The 22,667-nt window shown below is 52.4% G+C and overlaps 8 protein-coding genes across 8 annotated transcripts; 5 read left to right on the top strand and 3 right to left on the bottom strand.

Moving 5' to 3' along the window:
• Positions 1-902: 902 nt before the first annotated feature.
• Positions 903-2,935, top strand: ADA2_0 (Adenosine deaminase 2; the record flags this gene model as incomplete). The annotated part of the gene is made up of 4 exons (XM_014691503.1): positions 903-1,723; positions 1,792-2,168; positions 2,236-2,638; positions 2,716-2,935. 4 exons carry the CDS (start codon positions 903-905, stop codon positions 2,933-2,935), a joined length of 1,821 nt encoding a protein of 606 aa, XP_014546989.1.
• Positions 2,936-4,094: 1,159 nt separating this feature from the next.
• On the top strand, positions 4,095-5,717 carry G6M90_00g035930 (uncharacterized protein; the record flags this gene model as incomplete). Its single annotated transcript, XM_014691502.1, has 1 exon — positions 4,095-5,717. The coding sequence occupies one exon, from the start codon at positions 4,095-4,097 to the stop codon at positions 5,715-5,717; it is 1,623 nt and encodes a 540-aa protein (XP_014546988.1).
• A 798-nt stretch (positions 5,718-6,515) lies between these two features.
• Positions 6,516-7,661, bottom strand: G6M90_00g035920 (uncharacterized protein; the record flags this gene model as incomplete). The annotated part of the gene is made up of 1 exon (XM_014691501.1): positions 6,516-7,661. One exon carries the CDS (start codon positions 7,659-7,661, stop codon positions 6,516-6,518), a length of 1,146 nt encoding a protein of 381 aa, XP_014546987.1.
• Positions 7,662-8,551: 890 nt separating this feature from the next.
• On the top strand, positions 8,552-10,162 carry rsm1 (mRNA export factor rsm1; the record flags this gene model as incomplete). The annotated part of the gene is made up of 3 exons (XM_066130173.1): positions 8,552-9,071; positions 9,128-9,211; positions 9,273-10,162. 3 exons carry the CDS (start codon positions 8,552-8,554, stop codon positions 10,160-10,162), a joined length of 1,494 nt encoding a protein of 497 aa, XP_065986325.1.
• A 168-nt stretch (positions 10,163-10,330) lies between these two features.
• On the bottom strand, positions 10,331-11,554 carry G6M90_00g035900 (uncharacterized protein; the record flags this gene model as incomplete). Its single annotated transcript, XM_014691499.1, has 1 exon — positions 10,331-11,554. One exon carries the CDS (start codon positions 11,552-11,554, stop codon positions 10,331-10,333), a length of 1,224 nt encoding a protein of 407 aa, XP_014546985.1.
• A 412-nt stretch (positions 11,555-11,966) lies between these two features.
• abh1 (Alpha-ketoglutarate-dependent dioxygenase abh1) lies at positions 11,967-13,182 on the top strand (the record flags this gene model as incomplete). Its single annotated transcript, XM_014691498.1, has 2 exons — positions 11,967-12,237; positions 12,356-13,182. The coding sequence occupies 2 exons, from the start codon at positions 11,967-11,969 to the stop codon at positions 13,180-13,182; spliced, it is 1,098 nt and encodes a 365-aa protein (XP_014546984.1).
• Positions 13,183-13,419: 237 nt separating this feature from the next.
• On the bottom strand, positions 13,420-17,533 carry Ube3a (Ubiquitin-protein ligase E3A; the record flags this gene model as incomplete). The annotated part of the gene is made up of 3 exons (XM_014691497.1): positions 13,420-14,894; positions 14,950-17,195; positions 17,286-17,533. 3 exons carry the CDS (start codon positions 17,531-17,533, stop codon positions 13,420-13,422), a joined length of 3,969 nt encoding a protein of 1,322 aa, XP_014546983.1.
• A 1,914-nt stretch (positions 17,534-19,447) lies between these two features.
• REI1 (Cytoplasmic 60S subunit biogenesis factor REI1) lies at positions 19,448-21,200 on the top strand (the record flags this gene model as incomplete). The annotated part of the gene is made up of 2 exons (XM_014691496.1): positions 19,448-19,578; positions 19,664-21,200. 2 exons carry the CDS (start codon positions 19,448-19,450, stop codon positions 21,198-21,200), a joined length of 1,668 nt encoding a protein of 555 aa, XP_014546982.1.
• Positions 21,201-22,667: the final 1,467 nt, after the last annotated feature.

Genomic DNA, 22,667 nt, shown 5'->3' with positions numbered 1-22,667 from the left:
AAGTGCTCCCAGGCCAGGGACCCGCCGGCCAAATGACCTCTGCTGCAGCACTGACTAGTACCAGACTCCTTCAGCCCAACAGCCATGCGGCTTTGACATTTGCATCTGAAGGGCAGGCACAGCCCCTTCCGGATCCAGAGCCTCGATTTCCAGTCTTCCAGTTATTCCGCATATCCATTCGACCGTGGTGTGGTCCAACCGTTTGACCCCGTCAAAAAATTTCCCATCCAATTCGCCCATTCCCATCTTGCCTATGCGCCGTATGAGGTTGATGGATGCGAAGTTTGACCACACTCAGCCTTGGCTTCGCTCGACCATCTGCCCATGAACCTCACCATGTCAGCGTGTGAGCCTTTTCTTGCGACGGTTTTCCCCTGTGCCCTGGTGCAAGCAGCCTGGTGATTCGGACCAAGGTTCCTGGACAGCTCAGAAACAAAAATCTCATATCAACCGACTCTGCGTTGATTTGGCCGCATCCACTTACACCAGCTCACAGCCTCACTCACGCTCCATGACACAGGCCGGTGCCCGAGACCGCCAAGGCAGGCGTGGACTGGTATCACACAGTGACATCGGGCGAATTTTGCAGGCGTATATGGCCCAAGGGTAGCCGTTATTGAGTGTGGTCATATCTAGGCGCCTCACGACATACTTCAACCAAAATCACAGACAGTGCAACTTTCAACCCACCCAGCACCATTCACGGGTGTTACTACTTTTGAACACGCTGGTTCTCGTCCGGATGAGCTGTACAGGCTTTGCACACGCGCGCGCGAGCGGATATATATACATATATGGGTCGCTCGACCTTGCAGCCGCCGCGGAAGCGCAGCACAGACAAAGGACCTGCTTCTAGACACCGCAATTCTCTTCCAGCTATCGAGGAGCAATCAACATCCAACATGGAACTTCACAAATGTTTAAACGACGCTGACCGCCAGGACAAAGAGGCAGCAAATCGTATGGTCCAAGCTCAATATAACGAACTCGATGCACGAGGGCTGAGCAATTCACCTCCCCTAAATATCGGCTCCATTGGCTCCAAACCCAACAGCTCCGAGGACCACGCCGAATATATGAAAGAGTATGAGGCGGCTTACGCAAAAGAACGGAACAGAATTTGGCAGCAAGAGAAAGACCTCGCTTTTGATTCAAGATGCCGTGCAAATGCTACCGCACTCGAACAGCGGGTTGATCAAATACTGCATGAATTTCGCAGGCAAGATGAAGACATGTTTGAGAACCAACCACCACGGTCAGGTCACGGTGGACAGCAACATCAGAGATTTGTAGGAGACCACTACTTGTCAAATGTTGACCTCATTCCAAAGACAGCTTTATGGCGTGTGGCAAAGCAAACTCCAAAGGGGAGTCACCTTCACAACCATTTCAACGCTTGCTTGCCAGCAAGCTTTCTTTTGGACCAAGCAGCACAAATGCCCAGGATGTACATCATGGGCGACCGCTCCCTGAACCCAGCCAACCTTAAAATGTGTCAGATACAATTCTCCATCAAAAGCGAAGAAAGTGAGAAAGATGGGCCCGGTCCGGAAAATATCTTTTCACAGGACTATGAAAGTGGCTGCCTCTGGTCCATGAAATTGAGCGAATTCTTGGGGCAATCCAAGGATAGATTCAATGGCCTAGAACCCATGGAGTGGTTGCGGACAAAGGTAGAATTTGACGAGGAGGAGGTTCATGGTCCGGAACAAACTCAACGAGGGTGAGTGGCGAGTAATCCAAGACGATATATAATCCTTTGTCAAAATTAACCTGTTATTCCGCATGCAGATCTTGGCAACTCTTTAATATGAGGACGAAGCTGATGAAAGGGCTCTTCAATTACGAAACAGGCTTTCGAAAGTACACACAAGCGTATCTTCAAAACCTTGTAGAAGACAAGATTTTGTATGCCGAGTTGCGGGTAACCTTCATGGAAAGCAACTACCTGTTCTCGGATGACGGTATAGAACGGAAGAATAATTTTGAAATTGTGCGCATCATTGCCGAGGAATTGGATCAGTTCAAGGCCTGCTTGACGAACAAGAATGCGTTTCATCACGTCAAAGTTATTTACTGTACACCACGATCTATGGAACCAGAAATGGTTCAGGCTGGCTTGGACGAGTGTATCAAACTCAAGGAACTGTGGCCAGGACTGATCGCAGGTAAGCAAGCATAAGCCTCACTGGAATTATGCTCAAGGATTCTCTTAGAATCTAACTTTATGGGCAGGCTACGATTTGGTCGGGCAGGAAGGGCCAGCGAAGGATGTCAAGTATCCCCTCCAGAAGTTCGCTTACCAGTTTCATTCATTCAGACAAAAATGTGAAGCGAAAGGCCTTGATATACCTTTTCTGTTTCACTGCGGTGAAACACTCGAGATGGGGACTAGTACAGATGGCAACTTGATTGACGCGCTTATGCTGGGTGCAAAGCGCATTGGTCATGGCTTCGCTCTGATCAAGCATCCGCACATTATGCAACAAATGAAGGCCAAGGGCGTCTGCCTAGAGCTGTGTCCAATTTCGAATGAGATCTTGGGCCTAACGCCTCGAGTGACTGGCCATTCAATGTATCCTCTCCTAGCTAATAATGTGCACTGCACTATCAACGCCGACAACGGAACTCTGTTTCGGTAAGTTAAAACTATTTTGTGTCAACTCCCAAAAAAAGTAACGAGAATAACTAATATGAGGGCACTTCACTACGCAGATCTTCCTTATCGCACGATTTCTACCAAACTCTGGCTGGCAAAGACGATCTAGGGATCTACGGTGTGAAGCAGTTGATTTTGTGGAGTATCCAACATGCCTGTTTGGACGACGACGAGAAGCAGCAAGTGCTCAAAAAATGGGAACAGCAATGGGCAGATTTCCTGAATCAGGTGGTGAATGACTATGATTTCTCAATAAGGACACCAACGCAAGGATGAACTCCTGCGAGTATTCACCACGTGTAAGGGCATGGCTGAGCAGGCCTGAGAATAAGTAGCGACGGTGAAGGACCGAGCCCAGAAAATGGGAATATTGAACAGGGGCAATCCAGAGGCTGCACAGCAGGCGGTGCAGATGACGGAACTGGAAAAACAGCCAACTTTTGCACCGAGGCAAGGCGCGACAACAAGGCTTATGTGGGACGGCTGACGACTTGGATGGCAGCGTACAGAGGCTGAGACGATGCAGTCCGGGGCTTTGAGCTGCACATGTTGCACGTGGGCGAGGGTGTACGACAGCGCTGCATGTATATGTAGGGAGTTCACGTCCAAGATGGTGGAAATTTTGGACGAATGCCACTCTAACTAGGGCTTGGAGCAAATCAGAGTCGTGTATACAAACGTGTTTAGAGGTATATTTTATTGGAACGCTTATGCGGAGGCTACGGCACGCAAAATATAAATGACGGCGTGGGAATCCTGACACACGAGTGGTGTGCCACTGGCGACTCGTTCGTGAAAAAGCGCAGCCAATGATACTGCAGGCTTAAGCCCTCAATATTGTTGTGGATGGACGACGGATAACATCTGGAGGTGTGACGGGGCGGACAAGGCGGGTCAAGTAGCGCGGGCCGGAACACGGCAAAGACGGGAGGGAACGTCTGGCTGCTGGCTCAGCCACGATTCACGAACCAAGGCTCCAGTTGCCAGTTGCCAGTTGCCAGTTGCCAGTAGAGCAGTTGGCAGACATTGATTCTATTAGTACTAGTCGCTGACGGGGGAGTCTCCCAGCCCTGGGCTCTTTTCCAGCCTCACCTCCGCAGACTTGCAGACCATGCCAGGATGCTGGGTGACGGCACGTCCGTCACCCCAGGTCTCCTGTTCGCCTTTTTTGTTTTGTCCTTCTCTCTTCCTCCGTCCTATTTATTCCAGAGACGCTCTGCTTCGCGCCTTGTGTGGCCGTGTCTGGCCGTGACAGCAGCAACTGATGCAGACGGTCAGAGCGCCAGATGACACCAGTTGAAGCTTCTCAACAACATCCCCTCGGCTCGAGAGCTTCCATTTTGAACGAACCTCACAGTCCCTGACCACGGCCCGGCCACATCAATCGGCAATCGCCCTGCTCCGTAGAATATATCCACCACAATTGTCGCTCATCATGTCTCAGCCCGGAGACGCAGACTGGAAGTGGTTTCCCAATGTCAAGGCAGGATGGTCCCTCGACGTCGTGAACCTCCTTGTCGTCATTGGCGAGTCTTCCATCGCCGAACACTCCCAGGCTATTACGGCCTCTCTCCCCGGTATGCTGCCTCGCATTCTACCTGCGCCTCAAGCTCTCCTCAAGCCGTCACGCCCAACGAGAATGCCCGAGACCCATGCGCGTATGACGGGCGTGTATAGCGGCACCACATTGGAGTCGGTTGGTTTTTTTGCCAACATCATTACGCCCCTGGACCAGCTACATGCCTTCAGCTTCAAGGTATTAGACATCAAGCATGCCGTCTGCCCCGTGGAGCGAGTACCAGGAGGGGCTGTTGGGGGAGTGCCTGCTGCATTGGCCGCCATGAGAAGGATGTTGCGACGAATCAAGCAAACAAAAGGCCATGAAGGCGACGTGGAAGAGAAGTCCGCCGAACAAGGGCTATCGTCATCGCCTCGGGAGCAGGATGAGGAAGCCGCCCCGGGAGCACAGCAGGACAAATCCTCCTGCAACGGGGCAGCCTCTACCGGACTTCCTCGTCGCCAGCTCACAGTCCAGTTCGCCGACGAAACCCTCGACAGCATGGCAGACCCGGACTGTCCGCCAGGACACTCCCTCACCCGACGACGCTCTACCGCCCGCGAACGCGCACAGGATCTCCTCACCTCCCCTACCGTAGCAGTAAGCAGCAACCGTCCCGCCGTGCCGGCCAAGCTCTTCTCCCCCATCCACATCCTCTCCATCTTCTCGTGCGCGCTCAGCATCGGCCTCATCGTCATGGCCGCCATCTGCCAGGACGGCACGGCCATCCTCGCCATAACCCTCATCTCGCTGGCTTCCACCGTCGTCGGCTACGCCTCGTTCTGGCGGCCCATACTCATGAAGCGTAAGCACACCAACGAAGTGCCCCGCGGCGACGTCCTCATCCGCACCCGCGAGGGTGCCTTCGTCCTCGTCCGCTGCTCCGAGGAAGTGGCGCGGGAGCTGTACTCGGGCACCGAGGAGTGCGAGTACTACGTCGGGGGCAACACCTACCGTGCCCTCATGGCCCTCGGCACCATGCTCCTCATGGTCAGCGTCGTGCTGCTGGGCAACTGCACGTGGGATCTCAAGGTCTTCATCGGCGCGAGCTACATCGTCCTCAACGGCCTCTACTGGGGCCTGGGCATGATTCCACGCTCCTACTTCTGGGACCTGTCGCGCTACGAGTGGCACGACGTCACTCCCCCCGACGCCGCCAGGGCACACCTCGTCACAAACGAACTCGACCAGCGCGAGGGCCACCCCTCCTTCACAAGGACCCTGTGGTACGCCATCAGAGAAACCGAGTTGACGGGCTGGGTTGAACGGAGCGGCGCCGCCCCCAGCACCCACCAGTGGAAGAAGTGGCTCCGCGAAGCAGAGCAGGCCGCTGTTGAAGGAAACAGAAAATGGCCCGCCGTCGCCAGAAAGGACATCATTCTAAAGGAGAATCTAAAGGCCGGTAGGGTGTTTGATCAGGCAGCGCAGCATGCGCCTGCTACCGAGGTCAGACCTCCCCCTGACTCTGGGAATCGATGGACAAAAGATGGGACATTTTAGATCATGATTCTTGCATTTTATTTTTGGGCGGATTGGCATGGCATGTTTGGGTCTATTGCACTTTGAGATATCCTGGATGAATTGTACTGTATAGAACAAGTTAAATGAGATATAAAATACATGTTGACTCTTGCTAATAACCTCAAGCCCTCTTCTCTTGTTTTGTTCGTTAATGAGACAGTTCCCATCGAAACAGTGTAGCGGCTTTCCATTTGCCGTGTAGGACTGACACCGCCCAAACTTCCTCTCCATGTGATAAACGAACCATTCCTCTTGGCGATCGTGCCCGAAGCCGACACCGCTCTAAGCTCATTCTCATCATCCTATTCTGCGCTTTTGAGTGGCGCAGGACTATACAGCATATGCATGTATCGTCGCTCTCCTCGTTGACAAAACATGGTTGCTCGCGGAAAATATACTGTGGCAAAGACGGCATGGAGACGGCTTTCGACTGACAAATGCGCAGACGCTGCCATGCCCAATTCAGAACAGCTAGCTTCACCATCATTTTATCCGCATCACGAAGTGAACGTGAAGCTTTTATTTACAAAGGCAGATCTTCGTTTCAATACTATATAAATCAGTGAGCAAGTCCCGTTTATACCGTATTTTCTGTCCCTCCAACTATACGCTATGCTTCATCAAGCGTAAAACTCGAGAATAAAGAAAAGGAGAAAAGTTTCAGACGCCGCCTCTCCATGCCCCCCAACCAGCAAAGACGCCAAATGTGCATGCTCCAACGCCTTGGGTCTGAGATGAGACCCCTGTCTATGTATCACTTTTGCACGTGTTCCTTGGCTAATCGTCAAAGTAAACACCCTTCTTCTGGGTAATATCAATCATGCCGCCGCGGTAGCTGCCCTTCTTCTTCTTATTCTTCTCCTTAGTGAAGCCCTTGCCCTTGGTAACAATCAAATCTTCGTGGGCTCGCTGTGAGTAGTCCATAGAAACATATTCATTAGAAGCAAACCGAGGATCCACTTTAATGTTCTTCGGAATACGTGAGAACGGGTCGTTTTGCTTCTTGCGGCCATTGGTAACCGGATTGGGAGGCAGAGGGGGATCTTCAACCTTGGGCTTGGGCGCAGGTGACTGATTGTCTAGTGTTACAGAGGTGTCAGATGAGTCCTTAGACGCTACACCTTTGGTCTTTTTGGATTTGGCCTTTGCTGAGTCGGAGTCTGACGCGGAGTCGGAGTCTGAGTCGGAGTCAGAAGAAGAATTGTCAGAGGACGAGTCAGACTCGGGAAGGGCGACTTTGGCAGCTGCTGCAACCTGAATTTCGACATCAATCTTGCTATCGCTGGCGGCCTCGGAGGAACTGTCGTCGTCAGAAGACGAGTCATCGGACGAAATTTGGTCGACATCCATCTTGCCGTCGCCACTAGAGTCGCTATCCGAATCAGATTTCGAAGCTGCTTTCTTGGCTGTTTTTCGCTTCTTCGCCTGGGGCTCATCATCAGAGTCTGAGCTGGAGTCCGAGTCCGAGTCCGAGTCCGAGTCAGAGGAGCTAGAGTCGGAAGACTCAGAGGAGCTAGACTCGACTGGCGCTTTGCGCTTCAAGTTTTTGGTTTCGACGACATTCTTTTTGGTGGCAGGAGCGACTGTCTTTTCATCCTCGCTGGAGCTTGAGCTGCTTGATTCATCGCTAGACTCCTCACTAGATGCATCGCTAGAATCGTCGTCGGAGTCTTCTTCGGATTCGACCTTGCTATTTTGACCACTTTCCCAGATCTTGAAGATCGAAACCAGGGAGTTATCGCCATCTATCGAAGTTTCACATAACCATCCATTTTTCGCAACTTCCTTCTGGAAAGCGCTGTGCGTCTTTGCGAAGGAATGTTGGTTCAGGAAGCTTCCGACCAGGTTCAAGAGTGCGGCGGGAGGTGCAGAAGCGGGCTCTTCCCTAGTGGAAGAGACCGCCTTGGAATTCTTCTTGACCATTTTGTCTGATTTTCTTGGTGTTTCGGTGGTGGTACTGACTGTTGCTCTCGCCTCTGTGGTGTTGCTGGTATTGTTGGAGAAGAGCCAGGAAGGCGGGCCACTAGACCGTGTCATGAGCTTTCAAGAATAGCACAGACTTAAAAAGAGGGAAAAAAGACTTCAATGCAGTTTATGTAATCCAAAATGCTATTAAGCGCTCAATGCCGACGCCAAAAAAAATAAGAAGGATCAAGTCTGTTCCTGTTCACCGACGAACCGGCTCACACAGAAGGAACGAGTCTCTGGAAAAATTTCTGTGGAAACCAGCCTCTTTTTGGCAGGGGTCCTGCAGGTGGGGTTGGGTGGGTGGCATTTAAGTCCCTCCCTTATCGCGTATCAGGACAAATTATGCGCCGATTTCCGTTCAGGTGGTCAGTACGGAGCAGTTACGGAGTACATGCCTAGGTACCTAAATACCACATACTCCGTCCACAATGATGGCAAGACTAACCCAGCCTGGCCGCCCCCATCAAAGGACCCAGTGCTTGCGCTGCAAGTCAATAGCAACATCACAGCTCTGTCTTGGAAGCTTCAAACGGCTCTGCACTATTCCATCTCACGCTCATCTGTCAGGTTATCATCCAATCCGCACCAGCAACCCGAGCCGAAGCATATTGAACCCCGCAGTCTACTCTCCCTGGCTCGAATCCGGCCTCTGGCCCTTTTTTGGTCCCACGCCGCTGAAATTACCACCCCAAGCTAAGCGCTTTCCATTTGTTGCTCCGTGAGCCAAGCAGTCAACGCCAATCTCCCATCCACCCCTGCCGATATAGCAGCGACCCAACTCGTCTACTTCCTACTTCTAGACGAGGTCGTCGGGTTCCGAGATCTGCGGTGTCTGCTCTTCAACCATGAACGCGACGAAGCGCAAGTTTAAGGATTTGCTTCAAGGTCTAAGCAGCCCTGGCCCAACTTCGCCCGACAAAGAAGCCGACAAGATGAGCAGTAGTCCTCGATATGGCACCGGTACGGCAAGCAATGATACGATTCTTCAGAAACGAAGGCGACTAGGATTTCCCGAATCGATGACTCCTACGCTATATAGCCCATCGCACACCACCACATTTTCCAATGTGGTGCTCAGGAAATCTAGTTCGCAACTAAATAGCAAGGCAACGAGCCATGGTCCAGCCAAATACTGCCCCGGGGACAGAGACGAGTTGCTCAAACGGTTGGCAACATTCCAGGAAATCACGGATTGGACACCAAAGCCTGACAAGGTCAACGAAATAGAATGGGCGAAACGAGGATGGATATGTCAGGGGAAGGAGAAGGTTCGATGTGTATTATGCCACAAAGAGCTTGTGGTGAAGCTGAATCGGAAGGAAGAGGAGGGTAAAGAGGTGCCGGTATTGGTATCTTCTGAGATCGGTAAGTAACTGACTCATTCAGTGACGCATTCTGAGACCACTGTTGACTAGGTATAGCGGAGGCATTGGTGGATAAATACTCCGACCTTGTTGTGTTATCGCATCAGCAAGACTGCTTATGGCGGAAGCGTGGTTGTGAGGGTGAGGAAGACGCGCTGAGCAATATCGTCTGAAGGAGTCCGGACTGATCTTGAAACCATAGACTCTTTAATTCGCCTCTCATTCTCAAATGCGTCGACAACGCTGGCCCAGCTACGGCAACGGTATGATGAACTGTGTGCCAGGTCTCCTTTTCTTCCATACGAATTCAACCTACGCCTTCCAGATGAAGTTGACATCGACAATGTCCTCTCTCAACTTCCGCCCGACTTCTTTTCCGAGCCCCCGCCGGTTGTCGACAAGTCTGGAGCAGTTGCCACCGACAAGCCGCCCAACCGAACTGCGCTGGCGCTGGCATTGATGGGATGGCAGGGTCTTACAAATTCGCGGATAGGACCGGTGCCCAACTCAGCATCGTGCCACACCTGCTTGCGAAGGTTAGGGCTATGGATGTTTAAAAGCAAGGAAGTCGATGAAGTGGGCCAAGTTGTGGTGCCGGCCCCAATGGATCACTTGGATCCGCTCCGAGAACACCGTTTCTTTTGCCCTTGGAAGAATCCGCAAGCTCAAAGTCGAGGTGGTGTTATGTCTAATGGAAAGGACAGTATGGCAGGCTGGAGAACCTTGGTCCAGACTATAAAGAACGAATCAGACTTGCGAAACCTTTACAGCGGGAAATCAAAAAGAACAGGACAGTTGCAGGAACAGAGGCTAGCGTCACCAAGCCCTGTGAGGGGAATGCCTGGCACGCCTGGGTCGCCCAGCCCAATCACTCCTGGTCCGAAGATGAATATTGATGCGTCATCAACGGGGACACCCCAGACAGATGCCGGTGATGACGAGGAGAAGACTCGAGAAGCAAAGGACAAGGAGCGGTGGGCAAGGTTGAGAAAGGTGAAGAGCTTGTTCGACACCAAAGGTTCAAGAAAGTTTCGGCGGGAGTTGGGTCGACCTGGCACCGGCCACTCCAACAAGTCCACGACGGGGACATGATGTAACATATTGATGAATGAAAAAGGCATAAATCACGGCTTTGACAATATTATTGCATGGGGGTTTGTATAAGACTTGGACTGAGATTCTGGCATTCCGGGATGTAAAAATGCGATTTTAAATTCACACTCAAGCGACGGCTTGATGATATACAGACACAAACAGAATTTACGTCCTCCATTCAATGTCATCGAATGATACAACAGGGCCAGTATAGGCCACAGTATCGGCCTTTTTTGCCACAGTTTCCTGTAACGTGAAGCCGGCCATTTCCAAAATTGCGGTTCTCACACCACCGATTCCTCCCCCATTCCTCAACCTGCCGGGGCTTTCCATGCCCGCCGCGGTAATGTATATCCGTGATGCTGCATCCTGTCCGTCTTTCCACTTGCCGCCAAACTCTTGATCGAGGCGATCAACTTCCTGCTGCACCACGTCCGCAAGCAAACTACACGTCTCGACCCATCCGTTCCTCGCCTTGTCCGCCCTTGTCAAGACAACAACGGTCCGCGTGTTTGCCTCAGCCAGGGTCCTCAGCATCCACTTGTCCTCGGGTAGCAACTTCTTCTCGGAGGACAGCAAGACCACGGCCCCGCGCAACGTCCTCCTCGCCTGGAGATACTTGATGACGGCGTCTCCCCAACTAGCCTGGCTTTTGAAGCCGTACCCGGGCGTATCGACCACGACTAGACTATGTCTGGGGGGCGGCATGCCCTTGGGCACCAGGCCTCTTGGGATTTTGGGCAGCGGTCCCACCCCGTAGGCGTTCATCAACGTCGTCCTGCCTGGTTTTTGGCTCACCCGTGCGGCTTTGGGCTGGCCGACGAGGGCGTTGAGAAAGGTGGATTTGCCGACATTGGACGAGCCCAGGACGACGATTTCGGGTGTGACGTTGTTCATGGAGTGGTGGCGGAGAGCCTCGGCGGAGTAGAGGAATCTGCACGGGGAGGAGGAGAAGAACTTGTCTGCGGCGGAGAGCTGCTGGGTGTAGGATTTGCTTGTGCGGGTTGTTATGTGGATGGGAGAGGTTGCGAGTGGGTTGTGGCGGATGGACTTGGATGTCAGGAGGACCTGTTTGTATGGGCCGGATGTGCTGGTATCTGGTGTTGCGGATTCTCGGGCTTGTTGTATTGCTAACGGTCTGCCTGGTGAGCTGGCTGATGCTCGTGGTTGTGATGGCGCGGGGAGAGGGTCATCGTTTGGGCGCGCGTTCCGGTCTCTGTCCAAGTTTGAATCCTTCTCCCGGGGCGTCTGAATCGGGCGTGACGGTGATGGCCGATTTGGCCGCTGTCTTATACACGGACATGGTGACGCTGAAAAGGGAGCCTTGCGAGTGTAGGTGTGTTGGCACAGCCGTAGCTCCCTTGGTGTGACTCGTCTCAAGAGCAGCATGTTGAGTTCAAGACGGGGCGATGAAGGATGAAATGATTCATCGCTCTAAGAGGCTCACACGAGGTGATGCCATGAAGGGGTCTAATTGACAAAGAGACGAGGTTTCGATGCTATTCGACGTTGGCTGCGGCACGTCGAGCAATTATGTAAAGGTGCACATTGGAGCCCCCACAGTCACTCTCCAAACAAAACTCCACATCTAACAACTCACTTGAGTCAAATCTCTAAAACCAGTCCGTTTGACCAACCATTGAAAGTCTCTTTTCAATTCAAAGACATTGGAAGACGAAGAAAGGCGACTTCATTCCGCCCTCAACAATTACAGGACAACAGTGCAGGGCCAGGACCACCTACCCGCAAGACGCCCAACACCACACTGCCAACGACTGGATAGCCTCAACCTCACGCCACCATGACAGTCTCACTCGCCGAGCTAGATGCTCACGAGCAACCAAGCGATGAAATGCGCGCGGAATGGAAACACTTCTACCGCCTAGACCCGTCTGTTGTGGTGCAGGATCCCAGAATCGATGACCCCCGACTTCCACTATCAGAGAATGGATTCCAGGCCTCGGGGAAGATTGATAAGACTCAAGCCGCCGATGCTTTTGCAGCGCTGGGGGATCATCTCAGATCGTTTGCGCAAGAGGATATCCCCGTCATTTCCCACCCACTACTACCAGGTAAAATAAAAATAATGCTCCCCAGCCGGGCGTGCCACCCCCTTCATCAGCAACATCGCATGCCAGCCTCACCTCACCATCTTCCTCACGATGCAAAGACGAGAAGCTAACCAACTAGGCCTGCTGATCATGCCGAACCTCGTGCCGCCAGCGGTCCAAAAGGATCTTCTAGCCAAAATTCTTCACAGGGATCTCTCCAACCCCAAACACCAAACCAACTTGCACCTCCATTACACTCTCCCCTACTCGTCCGCAACATGCTCGCCTCCAGACTCGGACTCAGTCCCAGACTCGCCTCTGCCTTCCCGCCCCCAATCCTTCTTCACCCTCTCCCCCGAGGTCCCCGCGACATTCACCCCCAAGGACCCGACAGTCCACAAGCCCCTGAGCGCCGGCCAAGTCCTCAACCGCCGCCTGCACTGGGTCACGCTCGGCGGCCAATACGACTGGACGAACCGCGTGTACCCGGACTCGGAGCCGCCCCGTTTCCCTACAGACCTCGCGCAGTTCCTCGAGAAGCTGTTCCCGGAGACCGCTGCCCAGGCGGCCATTGTCAACTTCTACAGCCCAAAGGACACCATGATGATGCACAGGGATGTAAGCGAGGAGGTGGACAAGGGACTGGTGAGCCTGAGTTTCGGGTGCGACTGCTTGTTCATGATTGCTCCAAACAGTCGTGCAGGCCGCGACGACGACAAGGACGACAAGACTGATGGCCACGTGCAAGGGGAGAAGAAATATCTACTGCTGAGGCTGCGCTCCGGCGACGCCATCTACATGACCAAGGAATCAAGGTATGCTTGGCACGGGGTGCCCAAGATTATCAGTGGCACTTGCCCGGATTATCTGGAGAGTTGGCCTGCGGAAAACGGGGAGTATGCAGAGTGGGAGGGTTGGATGAAGAATAAGCGAATCAATTTAAACGTCAGGCAGATGAGGGATTAGCCTGCCAACAAGCTCTCATATACATGAATCAAAAAAATACCACAGCAAGATAATTGTTGACTGCCTAAGTATGTATCTAGAGTCTATGTATACAATCCGCGCGCTCCACATGAGAATACACAAGTCAAAAAGGGAAAAAAAGAAATCAAATAAAAATATACAAGCCGCTGTGCCGTTTTCCATGTATATGTATCAATGTAGACCGCTGGTGCTCGCGCCGAATATCACAACCGTTCCTTATGCAAACCCAAAGCCTTGCGCATTCTCCAACGCCATGCCCAAACGCTCCCGTAATACTTCCTTGTCATTGTATTCCGGCAACAGTAGTGTTCCATAACACGTATAGGCCGTGGGCAAGTGCCCACCACTGCCCTCCTCCTCACCATTCTTTTGTACTGTAAATTGCACGTTCCGCATGCCGCCCACTGGCAAACGGTCCGATGCCGTGACAAACTCGAGAAGCTTGCGCTTCATTCGGTCGTCATATCTCTTCACAATAGACCAAAAGTCCTTGACGGTGTGATGCGACGAATCCCACCCGACGTAGCGAGCATATCGCCGAAGTTCTGAAACATCAATCTCTTGCACGCCCTCTACGATGGACTGTAAGAGTGAAGGCGTCAATAGTGTAAGAGACTTGGCGTCCAAACACGCCCGGAAACCGCGCTCGAATGCTTGAAACTGGGGCCGGATGGACACATCAGTCAGGTATCGAACGTAATCGCTGACGTACTCATCGCGGTTCTCACTTGTGACAAGTGGCGCCTCGTCCTCAAGTGCAGCAGGGCTATTTCTTGCCGGAGGTGTTGGAATACCCTGCGGCCAGGAAGATTTGTCCTTGCTCATGGGAAGAGTCACGTCGGCGCCAAAAGCCGCAACCGAAAATTCGTATGTCCTTGCAAAAACATCCTCTACCAACCCATCTTTCTCATCCCACTCTTGCAGCGCGGTCAGTCCATTTGCCAAATCCGGCCAGCCATCTGCAATATGGTAAAGCTCTTCCACAGGTTGACCCAAGAGCTTCCTGTACAGGGCTTTGGGGAAAGTGATTGGAAGTGTCAGGCCATTGTACACGGCTAGTGACACCAACAGGCCCATCATCTCAAACTTCCATATTTCGACAAGAGATCCTGGCACAAACCATGCCATCCTCGTCCTGTCATCGACCGTGAATGCCCCATAGTTCGGGTCGAGGCATTCCGCCATTGCCATTCGAAAGAATTCTTGTTGAACTCCGCCAGAGTCAAACCCTTGCTCACCGCCAGCACCCTCTCCCAAGTGAATTTTCAACGGCCTCAACAGTTCTCGTTCTTGCCGTCTCCATAGCTGGTCAAACGCATCTCTGAGCACGTGATCTCTGCTGATAGCAAGGATCAAATATCTTGAGGATGCAGTCTTAAGCAAGTCCTGCAGAACGTGCTTATGATGGGCGTTGGTAACCAGACTTCCTGGATCAACAATGGCAGTCATTCTGGTCTTCAGAGAGCTAGATTCTTCAAAGTTTTTGCTCATCCGCGAGAAATTGATTGATCGGAAAAAGGAAGTCAGTGTCTCGGGACTGAAGAGGTACGGATGGTCCAGGAGATGATGCCTATGCCTAGTAGAGGCAAAGCCAACCCATACGACAGGTATGTCCATAGCATCCAATCGCTCTGAAAAGTAATCGACGCGAAATTGAATGTCTCCTAGGAGAAGCATATTCCTGTTTTCGTCTAGAAGGGACATCAGAAAATGTTTTCGTATTGCGTTGGGCACTTAGTCACTTACACAATGTGGTAATCAAAGACAACGCCCCATGAAAGGGGCCATCGGTTGAGTACTCTGGGCGTCCGTTCCACTCCTGAAGGAGCACTGCTCTCGCCCAGTCCAACAGAAGCGTAGGAACTCGGGTTTCGTGTAACAGACGATCCGCTTGGGTGAATTCTAGAATACGAATAGGTCCGCTTCCTAGGAGATCAAGCTGGTTCAATAAGAGACCTAATACATCGAAACTTGCCTCGTCCACTTGACCGTCCCACTCCGCTATGTCGGCAAAGCAATTCCGAGCAGTAATGGCACAAAAAAGCCTTCTGGCTAATCGCAGAGCAAGCTCATTGGAAAAAACGTCATCGTACTCAAGGCATACTGACGAAGGCTGCCTTGCCGCTGTGCCTTGTCCACCTAGGACGTAGCCATAGGAGCGTATCCGCGACATTTCGTATAGTGTCTTAGAGTCCTCTGCGCAAGGGGCTACTGCTACCAAGGCGTGAAGGCAAATTGCCATAATACACCCAGCTTCGAAATTAGTCAAGGCCGGATTTGGACACTCTCCAAAGAGCCTTTTCGATGACAGCCTCGCTGGATTTAGACCCTCGGGTGGTGCAAACAAGCTCTTGGCTGCGAGCCACAGACTATGAAGCACAAGGCTAGGTGCCGCCCGTGTCATCCGCAGCATGCAGTACCAGAGGGTTTGAGAGTCATACAGTTTCCCGTCCTTTGTGAAGGACTTCACCAGGAGGTGGGGGTCGCTCAACACATTGAAGATAGTCTGTTCGTTGAACACTCGCCATTTGCCAGAAAGAACTCCGGTAGATTTCACTTGATTATTGGATCTCCGTCTCGCCAGCCGGTTTGATCTAGTTTGAGGTCTCGGGTGGCTTTCCATCAAGGTTAGCGGCCCAAAGAAATGCTTTTCATTGGTGTGATCTTCCTGGAATACATCGCAGATGAAATCGATCAACTCGACATTCAGTTGGCTCAGAGCCTGTGGCAACGGGTAGTTTTTCTGGCATTCTTCCGTTTCTACCGAGGCATTATGATGGTCCTCCGGGACTTGCTTACGCCTCTGTGCCCTCACAACGGCAATGGTAGTATTGGCAGAGGAATCCTCCTCGGAATCCCCATGCTCAGACGAGACTGGATCAACTTCGTCAACGGGGGGTGGAGATAGGCAGGGGACATTTTCGAAGAACGCGGGCTTCAGTGGAATTTCTGGCACAGTCCGCCCGACGACACCCGGTGTCAGTTTAGGACCCCGCAGTCTCTTATCCCCATGGAAACTGCTTGACTTCCCGGTTGGCTTAGGTCCCTCTGCTGAGGCTGGTGGAGGAAGTGGCTCTAGAGATGTCTTTTTCTGTGGCTTTGATGTAGTTGCCGTCTTAATGGAACCCTTTGAGTTTCGTTTCCGCCTAGAAGAATCTCGTGGGAGCATCGACTCGTCGGTACGCCCTGCATGTTCGGGCAGAGCCTGGTGGCTCTGTTCCAGTTCTGGAGTTATCAGGGGCTGTGAAGATGACTTGGATGAAGACTGTCTGATGAGTGACGGAGGCGGCGCAGACGTGAGATCTGTTCCTTCTTGTGTAGTTTCATTCGACTGCTGCTGTGTGAAAGTCGATTCGGGGTCGCAAACATCAGAAATTTGTCCAGATATTGCCCGCAAGCCCTGTGGAGTCAGCCACTCCAACATTTTAAAAGCTACCGTCCCAAATGTTGTAGCTGCAAATGACCTGTAGTCTCTGCTAACGGGCTTCTCTGCTATATTGATTTTGCTGCTGCCAACGGTATGCCGACCTTGGTCGCGACCAATGTGCTTGGAGGGTCCCTCGTCTCCGCCAGGTGGCTGGGCATCTGGTTTGACTGGATCACTTCCAGGACTCTCAATGATGGAGACCTGGCACCGTCGGCCAGACGACGACTGCTTTGGCTTGGCTTCGGCACCAACGGAGGCCTTGCGAGGTCCCGGCGACCCAGAGGCCCTGGGAGATGGAAGGTCGGAGAAAGTTTGAGATCGTGGTCGTTGTGTTGAGAAAATAAGATTATTCACGGCCGGGGGGGGACTGTTTGATCGACGCAAGTACGGGCAAATACCTCTGTCGGGGTTATCCTGGCTCGCAAGGTAGACAGCCAGCGTCCTTGCGCTGGTAGGGCTGTATCGTCGAATGGGCGCCTTGCCTACGAGACGCTTCCGACATGTGAAGCAGGTCGCGGTGTTGCATTGGGGAGAACCGCATCCGACGCGGAGTTGCGCAATGTACCTGTTTGGGGGACAGAGAAATTAGTATCCAGCAGATCAGATTCACGACTAGACAGTAGCGAAGCTATTGGGGGTAGATGGGAACGCATACCTTTCAACGAGCAGTTGGAAATCATGCCGCCTGCTAGCTCGATAGATAGCCCAGACTCGTCTTGGGTTTTCAACATCTTGAAGATAGTCTCGGAGTTCCGGCGGCGCATCGTCTGGCAGGCGAGGAAAAGGGGCTTCTTGCCAAAGACCAGCCTCCAGGTCTAGGATATCCGGTATGCAGTTGTTGTCGGAGGTATGGCCATCTGAATTACCACCAGGACCGGCATCGCTTTGCCGCAAGGCGCTCATGATGAACGATACGAAGGGTTCAGTCGATGCATCGGCTAAGGTTTGTCGTCCCGGGACGTCGCGTATGTAAATATTAACAAGTATAAGCTTGCCTGTGGTAATGGTTTTCGATGGGTCGGATGAGGTTGAGGATGAGTATGGGTGATTGCTGAGGCAAAGATGGTGGAAGTTGTTGGTGGTGGATTTTGGGGCGACATCGACTGGAGGTGGTTGCACGAAACTTAGGCGTTGCCCACCAGACGCTCTGATACCGGACTGCATCAGAAGTGAGCCAAGTACTCCGTACTAGTAGAATACTTTTATGCAAGCACCGCCGATAGCGGGGCAAGCCAGCTTTCCGGCCGGGGCAGCCACTAACACCGTTGACCTTGGAACCAGACTCGACAAGTGCTGTCCAGTGGCACACACAGAAGTATCCAGTTTTATCCCTGCGTTCCATGCCCAGCACATACCGCACATACCCGGGCGCGTACTCCGTACTCCGTACTAACATGGGCGCTTCGGTGACGTAAGCACGATGTGAACATTCCGGAAAATAATAATAGGCACCAGACCAGGGATTGTGCATCAACATGGACATGTACTACTATGTAGCTGCAAGTTGCCCCCAACTTGAATCCTCACCGTTTTGTATGCACCCTGTGCCGGCTCCGAGATACCGCACATGGCGGCAAGAACACGAAGAGATCTGCACATGCAGGCTTAAAGTGTACCTCGTGTTCTCTAAGTTCTAACACTACCTAGGCAATGGAGAAGGAAAATAGTCTTGGCCTGTTCACACAACCTTGAATTCCTGATGAGGCACCCTGGATTCTCACCTCAACTACTCCGTACGTTTGGCACGCTCTTGGAGTGACGCGGGACAATATTTCGGCCCTTACTACTGGTAAACCAGCAGATCAAGACACGGCCAACCTGGACGAGCCAGGCGAGGGCAGGTACTATGTAAAACGCCGGCGATTTCAAGTGCAATATTCCATTATTACACATAGTGGCTTTCTAGCAGCCAGGCATCTCTGTGCTCCGGCCGCCCGGCCAATCTGTCCATCAACTAGCACCTACTGAGTTCAAGATGTTTGAGCACGATGGACCCCGGCGGACTCTTTCCCGGGTAGGTCAGGCCGGCTAGGATAGTATCTGTCGACCTCATCTTTGAGCGGTTATTGCCTTTGCCAGGCGTAAAGACCTACTACAAAATATCTCACCAACAACTATATATCGAATTTCTCACGAGCTAAAGCGGCGGTCGCCACCTCTCCTAACTCCAACCACTGATAATTTGTAGGCGTAGATCACTCTATGAAAACTACTAAAATAACTGTCTTTATCAATTCAGGTAGTTCATGCAGGCGGTGCCAACGGTGACGCGGAAGCCTTTCGCTTGTCGCCTTTGGCGCAAGGGACGAACCAGACCCTTCAAGTTGAACCCGCCAGCCCTCATTGGGTCTTCATTGCCCTGGACCGAAAAAGCGTCATCAAGCCTCCTGACCACGGTTTTGTCCACCGCCTTCGATTTTGAGCTTGACCCTCCCAGTGACAAGGTCTCCGTGTGTGTGGAAGTCGGGCAACGGGGAGTCACCAGAGCGGGCAGAACTGGAGCAAAAACCTAGCGACAGCCCCGCAGGCTCTTTCCCTCTCTGGGTGTCCATCACTCTTCAAAGTCTGCCCTTGGTCGCTCCTCCCACCATCGAAACCCCGCCAGCCCAGCGGACGCCACCAAAAATCTTCTTGCCACTAATTAATAATTCGTGCTTGTCCAAAAGCATGAGGTCAGTTTCCTACCCGCACATCTACGTCAGACAGACGACGCGACATCTCCTGACCTGTTGACAACTCATATCGTTCATCCAGAACATCTTGCCGCGCCGTTCAATACAGAATCGCATCTTCACAAATTCTGTTTTGCGCTTCATCATGGCGAGTGTCGCCGCCGCCGCACCCGCAGGTACCGGCACCTCTGCTTCGCATCCTTATACGTGCAACACGTGCCAGGTTGCTTACCGCAACATCGACCTCCAAAAGGGTCATATGAAAAGCGACTGGCAGTAGGTTGTCTTGTTGTCCATGCCATGTTCATTATCCTTGGACTTTGGCGATGTTTCTGAACCCTGTGCTGACCCTCCGGCGTAGCCGATACAACTTGAAACGTCGTGTTGCCTCCCTGCCTCCTATCTCTTCCGAAGTCTTCACCGAAAAGGTCCTTCAGGCTCGTGCTACGTCTAGTGCAGAAGCTGAGAAGGCCTATTTCGAGGCAAAATGCGAGCCTTGCAACAAGACGTACTACAGCGAAAACGCCTATCAAAATCACTTGCTGAGCCAAAAGCACAAAAGCAATGAGACAGCTGCTGGTGGCCCACGGCGCAGACATGATGACGAGGCCACTTCTGTAATCAGCTCTACCTTCTCTCTGGGCGAACCTACTTCTGTGGCCAAGGACGAGCTTGATACCGATGCCGAAGACGAGTTCAACCAGGTTATTGAAAGCCTGCAGAATGCCAAAGTTTCTGCCGAGCAACGTCCTTCGCCAGTTAGCCGGCCCTCCAACCCCAAGCCCACTGCTCCTGGCGCCAGCAAAAATGGCGACGGTGAGGAAGACTCAGAGTCGACAACACCTTCACACTCCGTGGCCGAGCCTACTTGGACCTTGAACTCGTGCATCTTCTGCAACTTTGAGTCTCCTTCCCTGCCGCTTAGTGTTCAACATATGGAACGTTTCCACGGCATGTTCATTCCCGAGCGGCCGTATTTGGCTGATTTGCAAGGTCTTGTCAAGCAACTCCAGCGCAAAGTCAGTGAATACCATGAGTGCCTAAGCTGCGGTAAAGTCAAATCGACAGTGTTTGGCGTACAAACGCATATGCGTGACAAGGGTCACTGCAAGATCCCCTTCAGCACTGAAGAGGAGCAACTTGCAATTGGCGACTTTTACGATTTCCGAAGCACGTATTCTGATAACGAAGAGGAGGATGAAGATGACGGCTCAGATACCGAGGAGGAGAGGCGCGGCGGCGCCAAGCTTGGCTCGAGAAGAAAGGTCAGACTGGTTGGTGAGGATGGAGAAGAGCTCGACGGCGAGGAGGATGGAGAGGGGTGGGAAACAGATAGCTCTGCATCCTCGCTTGACTCGGCAGATCTCACTGCAGTCCCTGCCGAGGGTCACATTCATCAGTATGAACGTCTTAACAAACATCCCCACCATTCAAGTCGAGATCCTCGGAATCACCACCAAGCAGACGGATGGCATTCGCGAGCACACAAACATACCCACGCTGCATTTTATGACGACTACGAGCTGCATCTTCCCTCAGGCAAGTCTGTTGGCCACCGGTCACTGAACAAGTACTTCCGGCAGAATCTCAACAACTACCCCACGCCAGAAGAGCGAGCCGAGCGCCTTGCCATTGAGGGGCCCGAGTCCGGAGAGGAGAGCCATAAGAAGGATCGTAGCATCATCCTTCGCAACGGGCAGCGATTTAAGAGGGATGTTGTGCCGCGAGGAACGGTAGGCTTGGCCAACGTGTCAGACGAGAAGAGGCGGGCGGTGCGCAAGTCGGAACACCGTGGGCGAGACTTGGAGCAATTCACCACCAAGAGGACGGATTGGATGTATGGCAAGAGAAACAACAATCAGAAGCATTACTACTACCGCTTCGATGGCGGTGGTTAGTTGTGCAGCCGATATCAATATAGATATGACGATTTTGCAATGAAACGTTGGCTCGTTTACAGAGTACTAGTGTGGCTAGTTTCGCCTTTTGTGTGACGTTGGGCAGAGACGTCAACTGGTCTCTGTCCCAACACCCTTGATGAGTGTTCTCTCGCAACAGCGACTTGGCGAGAACATTACGGCTGCAAGTACGGCGTATGTATCGGTGCTCCAGCATGTATCTGCGGGGCTCTACAGTGTCTTGGCCTAAAATAGCAGTAGAAGATGCTATGATATGGCTGGTGCATACGGGCTGCATAAGGCGTGGTTGGTGTTGGTTGCAAAACATTGAGAGTTTGGTGAGTGGCCAACATTCAACCGACCTACTACTCCGTACTCAAGCAGACCGCCACAGCCCAAAATATCAAGGTTGAAATAAACCCACGTCACATCACTGGAAAAGACATGGCCAACCTCATGAAGCCCTCACAATCTCAACAACCATTTTACGAGGTGATGCTTGGTCCCTGGAGATGTGACGGCGGCGTGGCGGATATAATAAGAAACGAGGGCGGTTCCCCGGAACCGGGAAAGATCTGATGCGACATTGCTAAAATTGGCACTCGCAGCAAAAAATATTGAACGCCAGGACCAAAGAAACCAAACCCTCCAAAATTTGCCTGCGGGCACTCAACTCCTCTACTCTGTCGTTTGTCATTTCGGCAGCCACTCGGGGCTGATGCCGCATCAACCCTGAGCACCTGCTGCCCATCTGCCCATCCACAGCCGTCCACGACAGGGGCCAGCAAAGACGAAAACGACACATTGTGCATGAGCACGGAGAAGCTTGAGCTTTTTTATTTGCGCAGCTTCGAAAAACGGGGCTGGGCTGAAAATTTGGAGGGTAGTACTCCGTATGCCGGGGTTCTTGATCAAAAATCAAGCGTGCTGACGGGACAACAAGCAGCCAGGGGGGACGAGCGGTGGCTGACCGGGGAAACTTGGAGAGATTGAGCTTCTCGTTTTGCTGCTGCAGCCAACAGTGCTGTAAATATCGCACAGCAGACGTGTTTCACTTTGAGCAGTTTTCCACTGCGTATTGATTGTATGGCGTCGGGAACAAAGCCCAGCACAGGGTGGCTGGTAACAGGACATTCTTGCCACTCTTGCAGAGAAGAAGAGGAGAAAGGGATGGGTCGAGCCTCATCACTTCATAAGCCGAGTCGAGCAGCTTGCCGTCAGCCTTATTATACTTGGTCATGTTACGCCAGGCAAGGATCGGCCCGTTGCCCAATGTCCTGAAAATTTCCAGCCGGTAGTCATTTGATGCTGATGCCGTCCGCCGCCGTTGTGTCTGTCAAACGGAGCTGTAGTACTCTGTACCACCCACCCAGTTTATATTGGCTGTACCACCTCGGGCTTGTTGGTCCCAGGGCCGTTGTCGTCGTTCGTCGTTGTTCCTCGCTTCCTAGTTCTCTGGGGACTCCG

This window comes from Metarhizium brunneum, chromosome 2, assembly GCF_013426205.1.
Source record: "Metarhizium brunneum chromosome 2, complete sequence".
Classification (NCBI taxonomy): Eukaryota; Fungi; Ascomycota; class Sordariomycetes; order Hypocreales; family Clavicipitaceae; genus Metarhizium; species Metarhizium brunneum.
The sequence above is the reverse complement of the archived record's forward strand: the minus strand, read 5'-3'. Positions and strand labels throughout refer to the sequence as shown.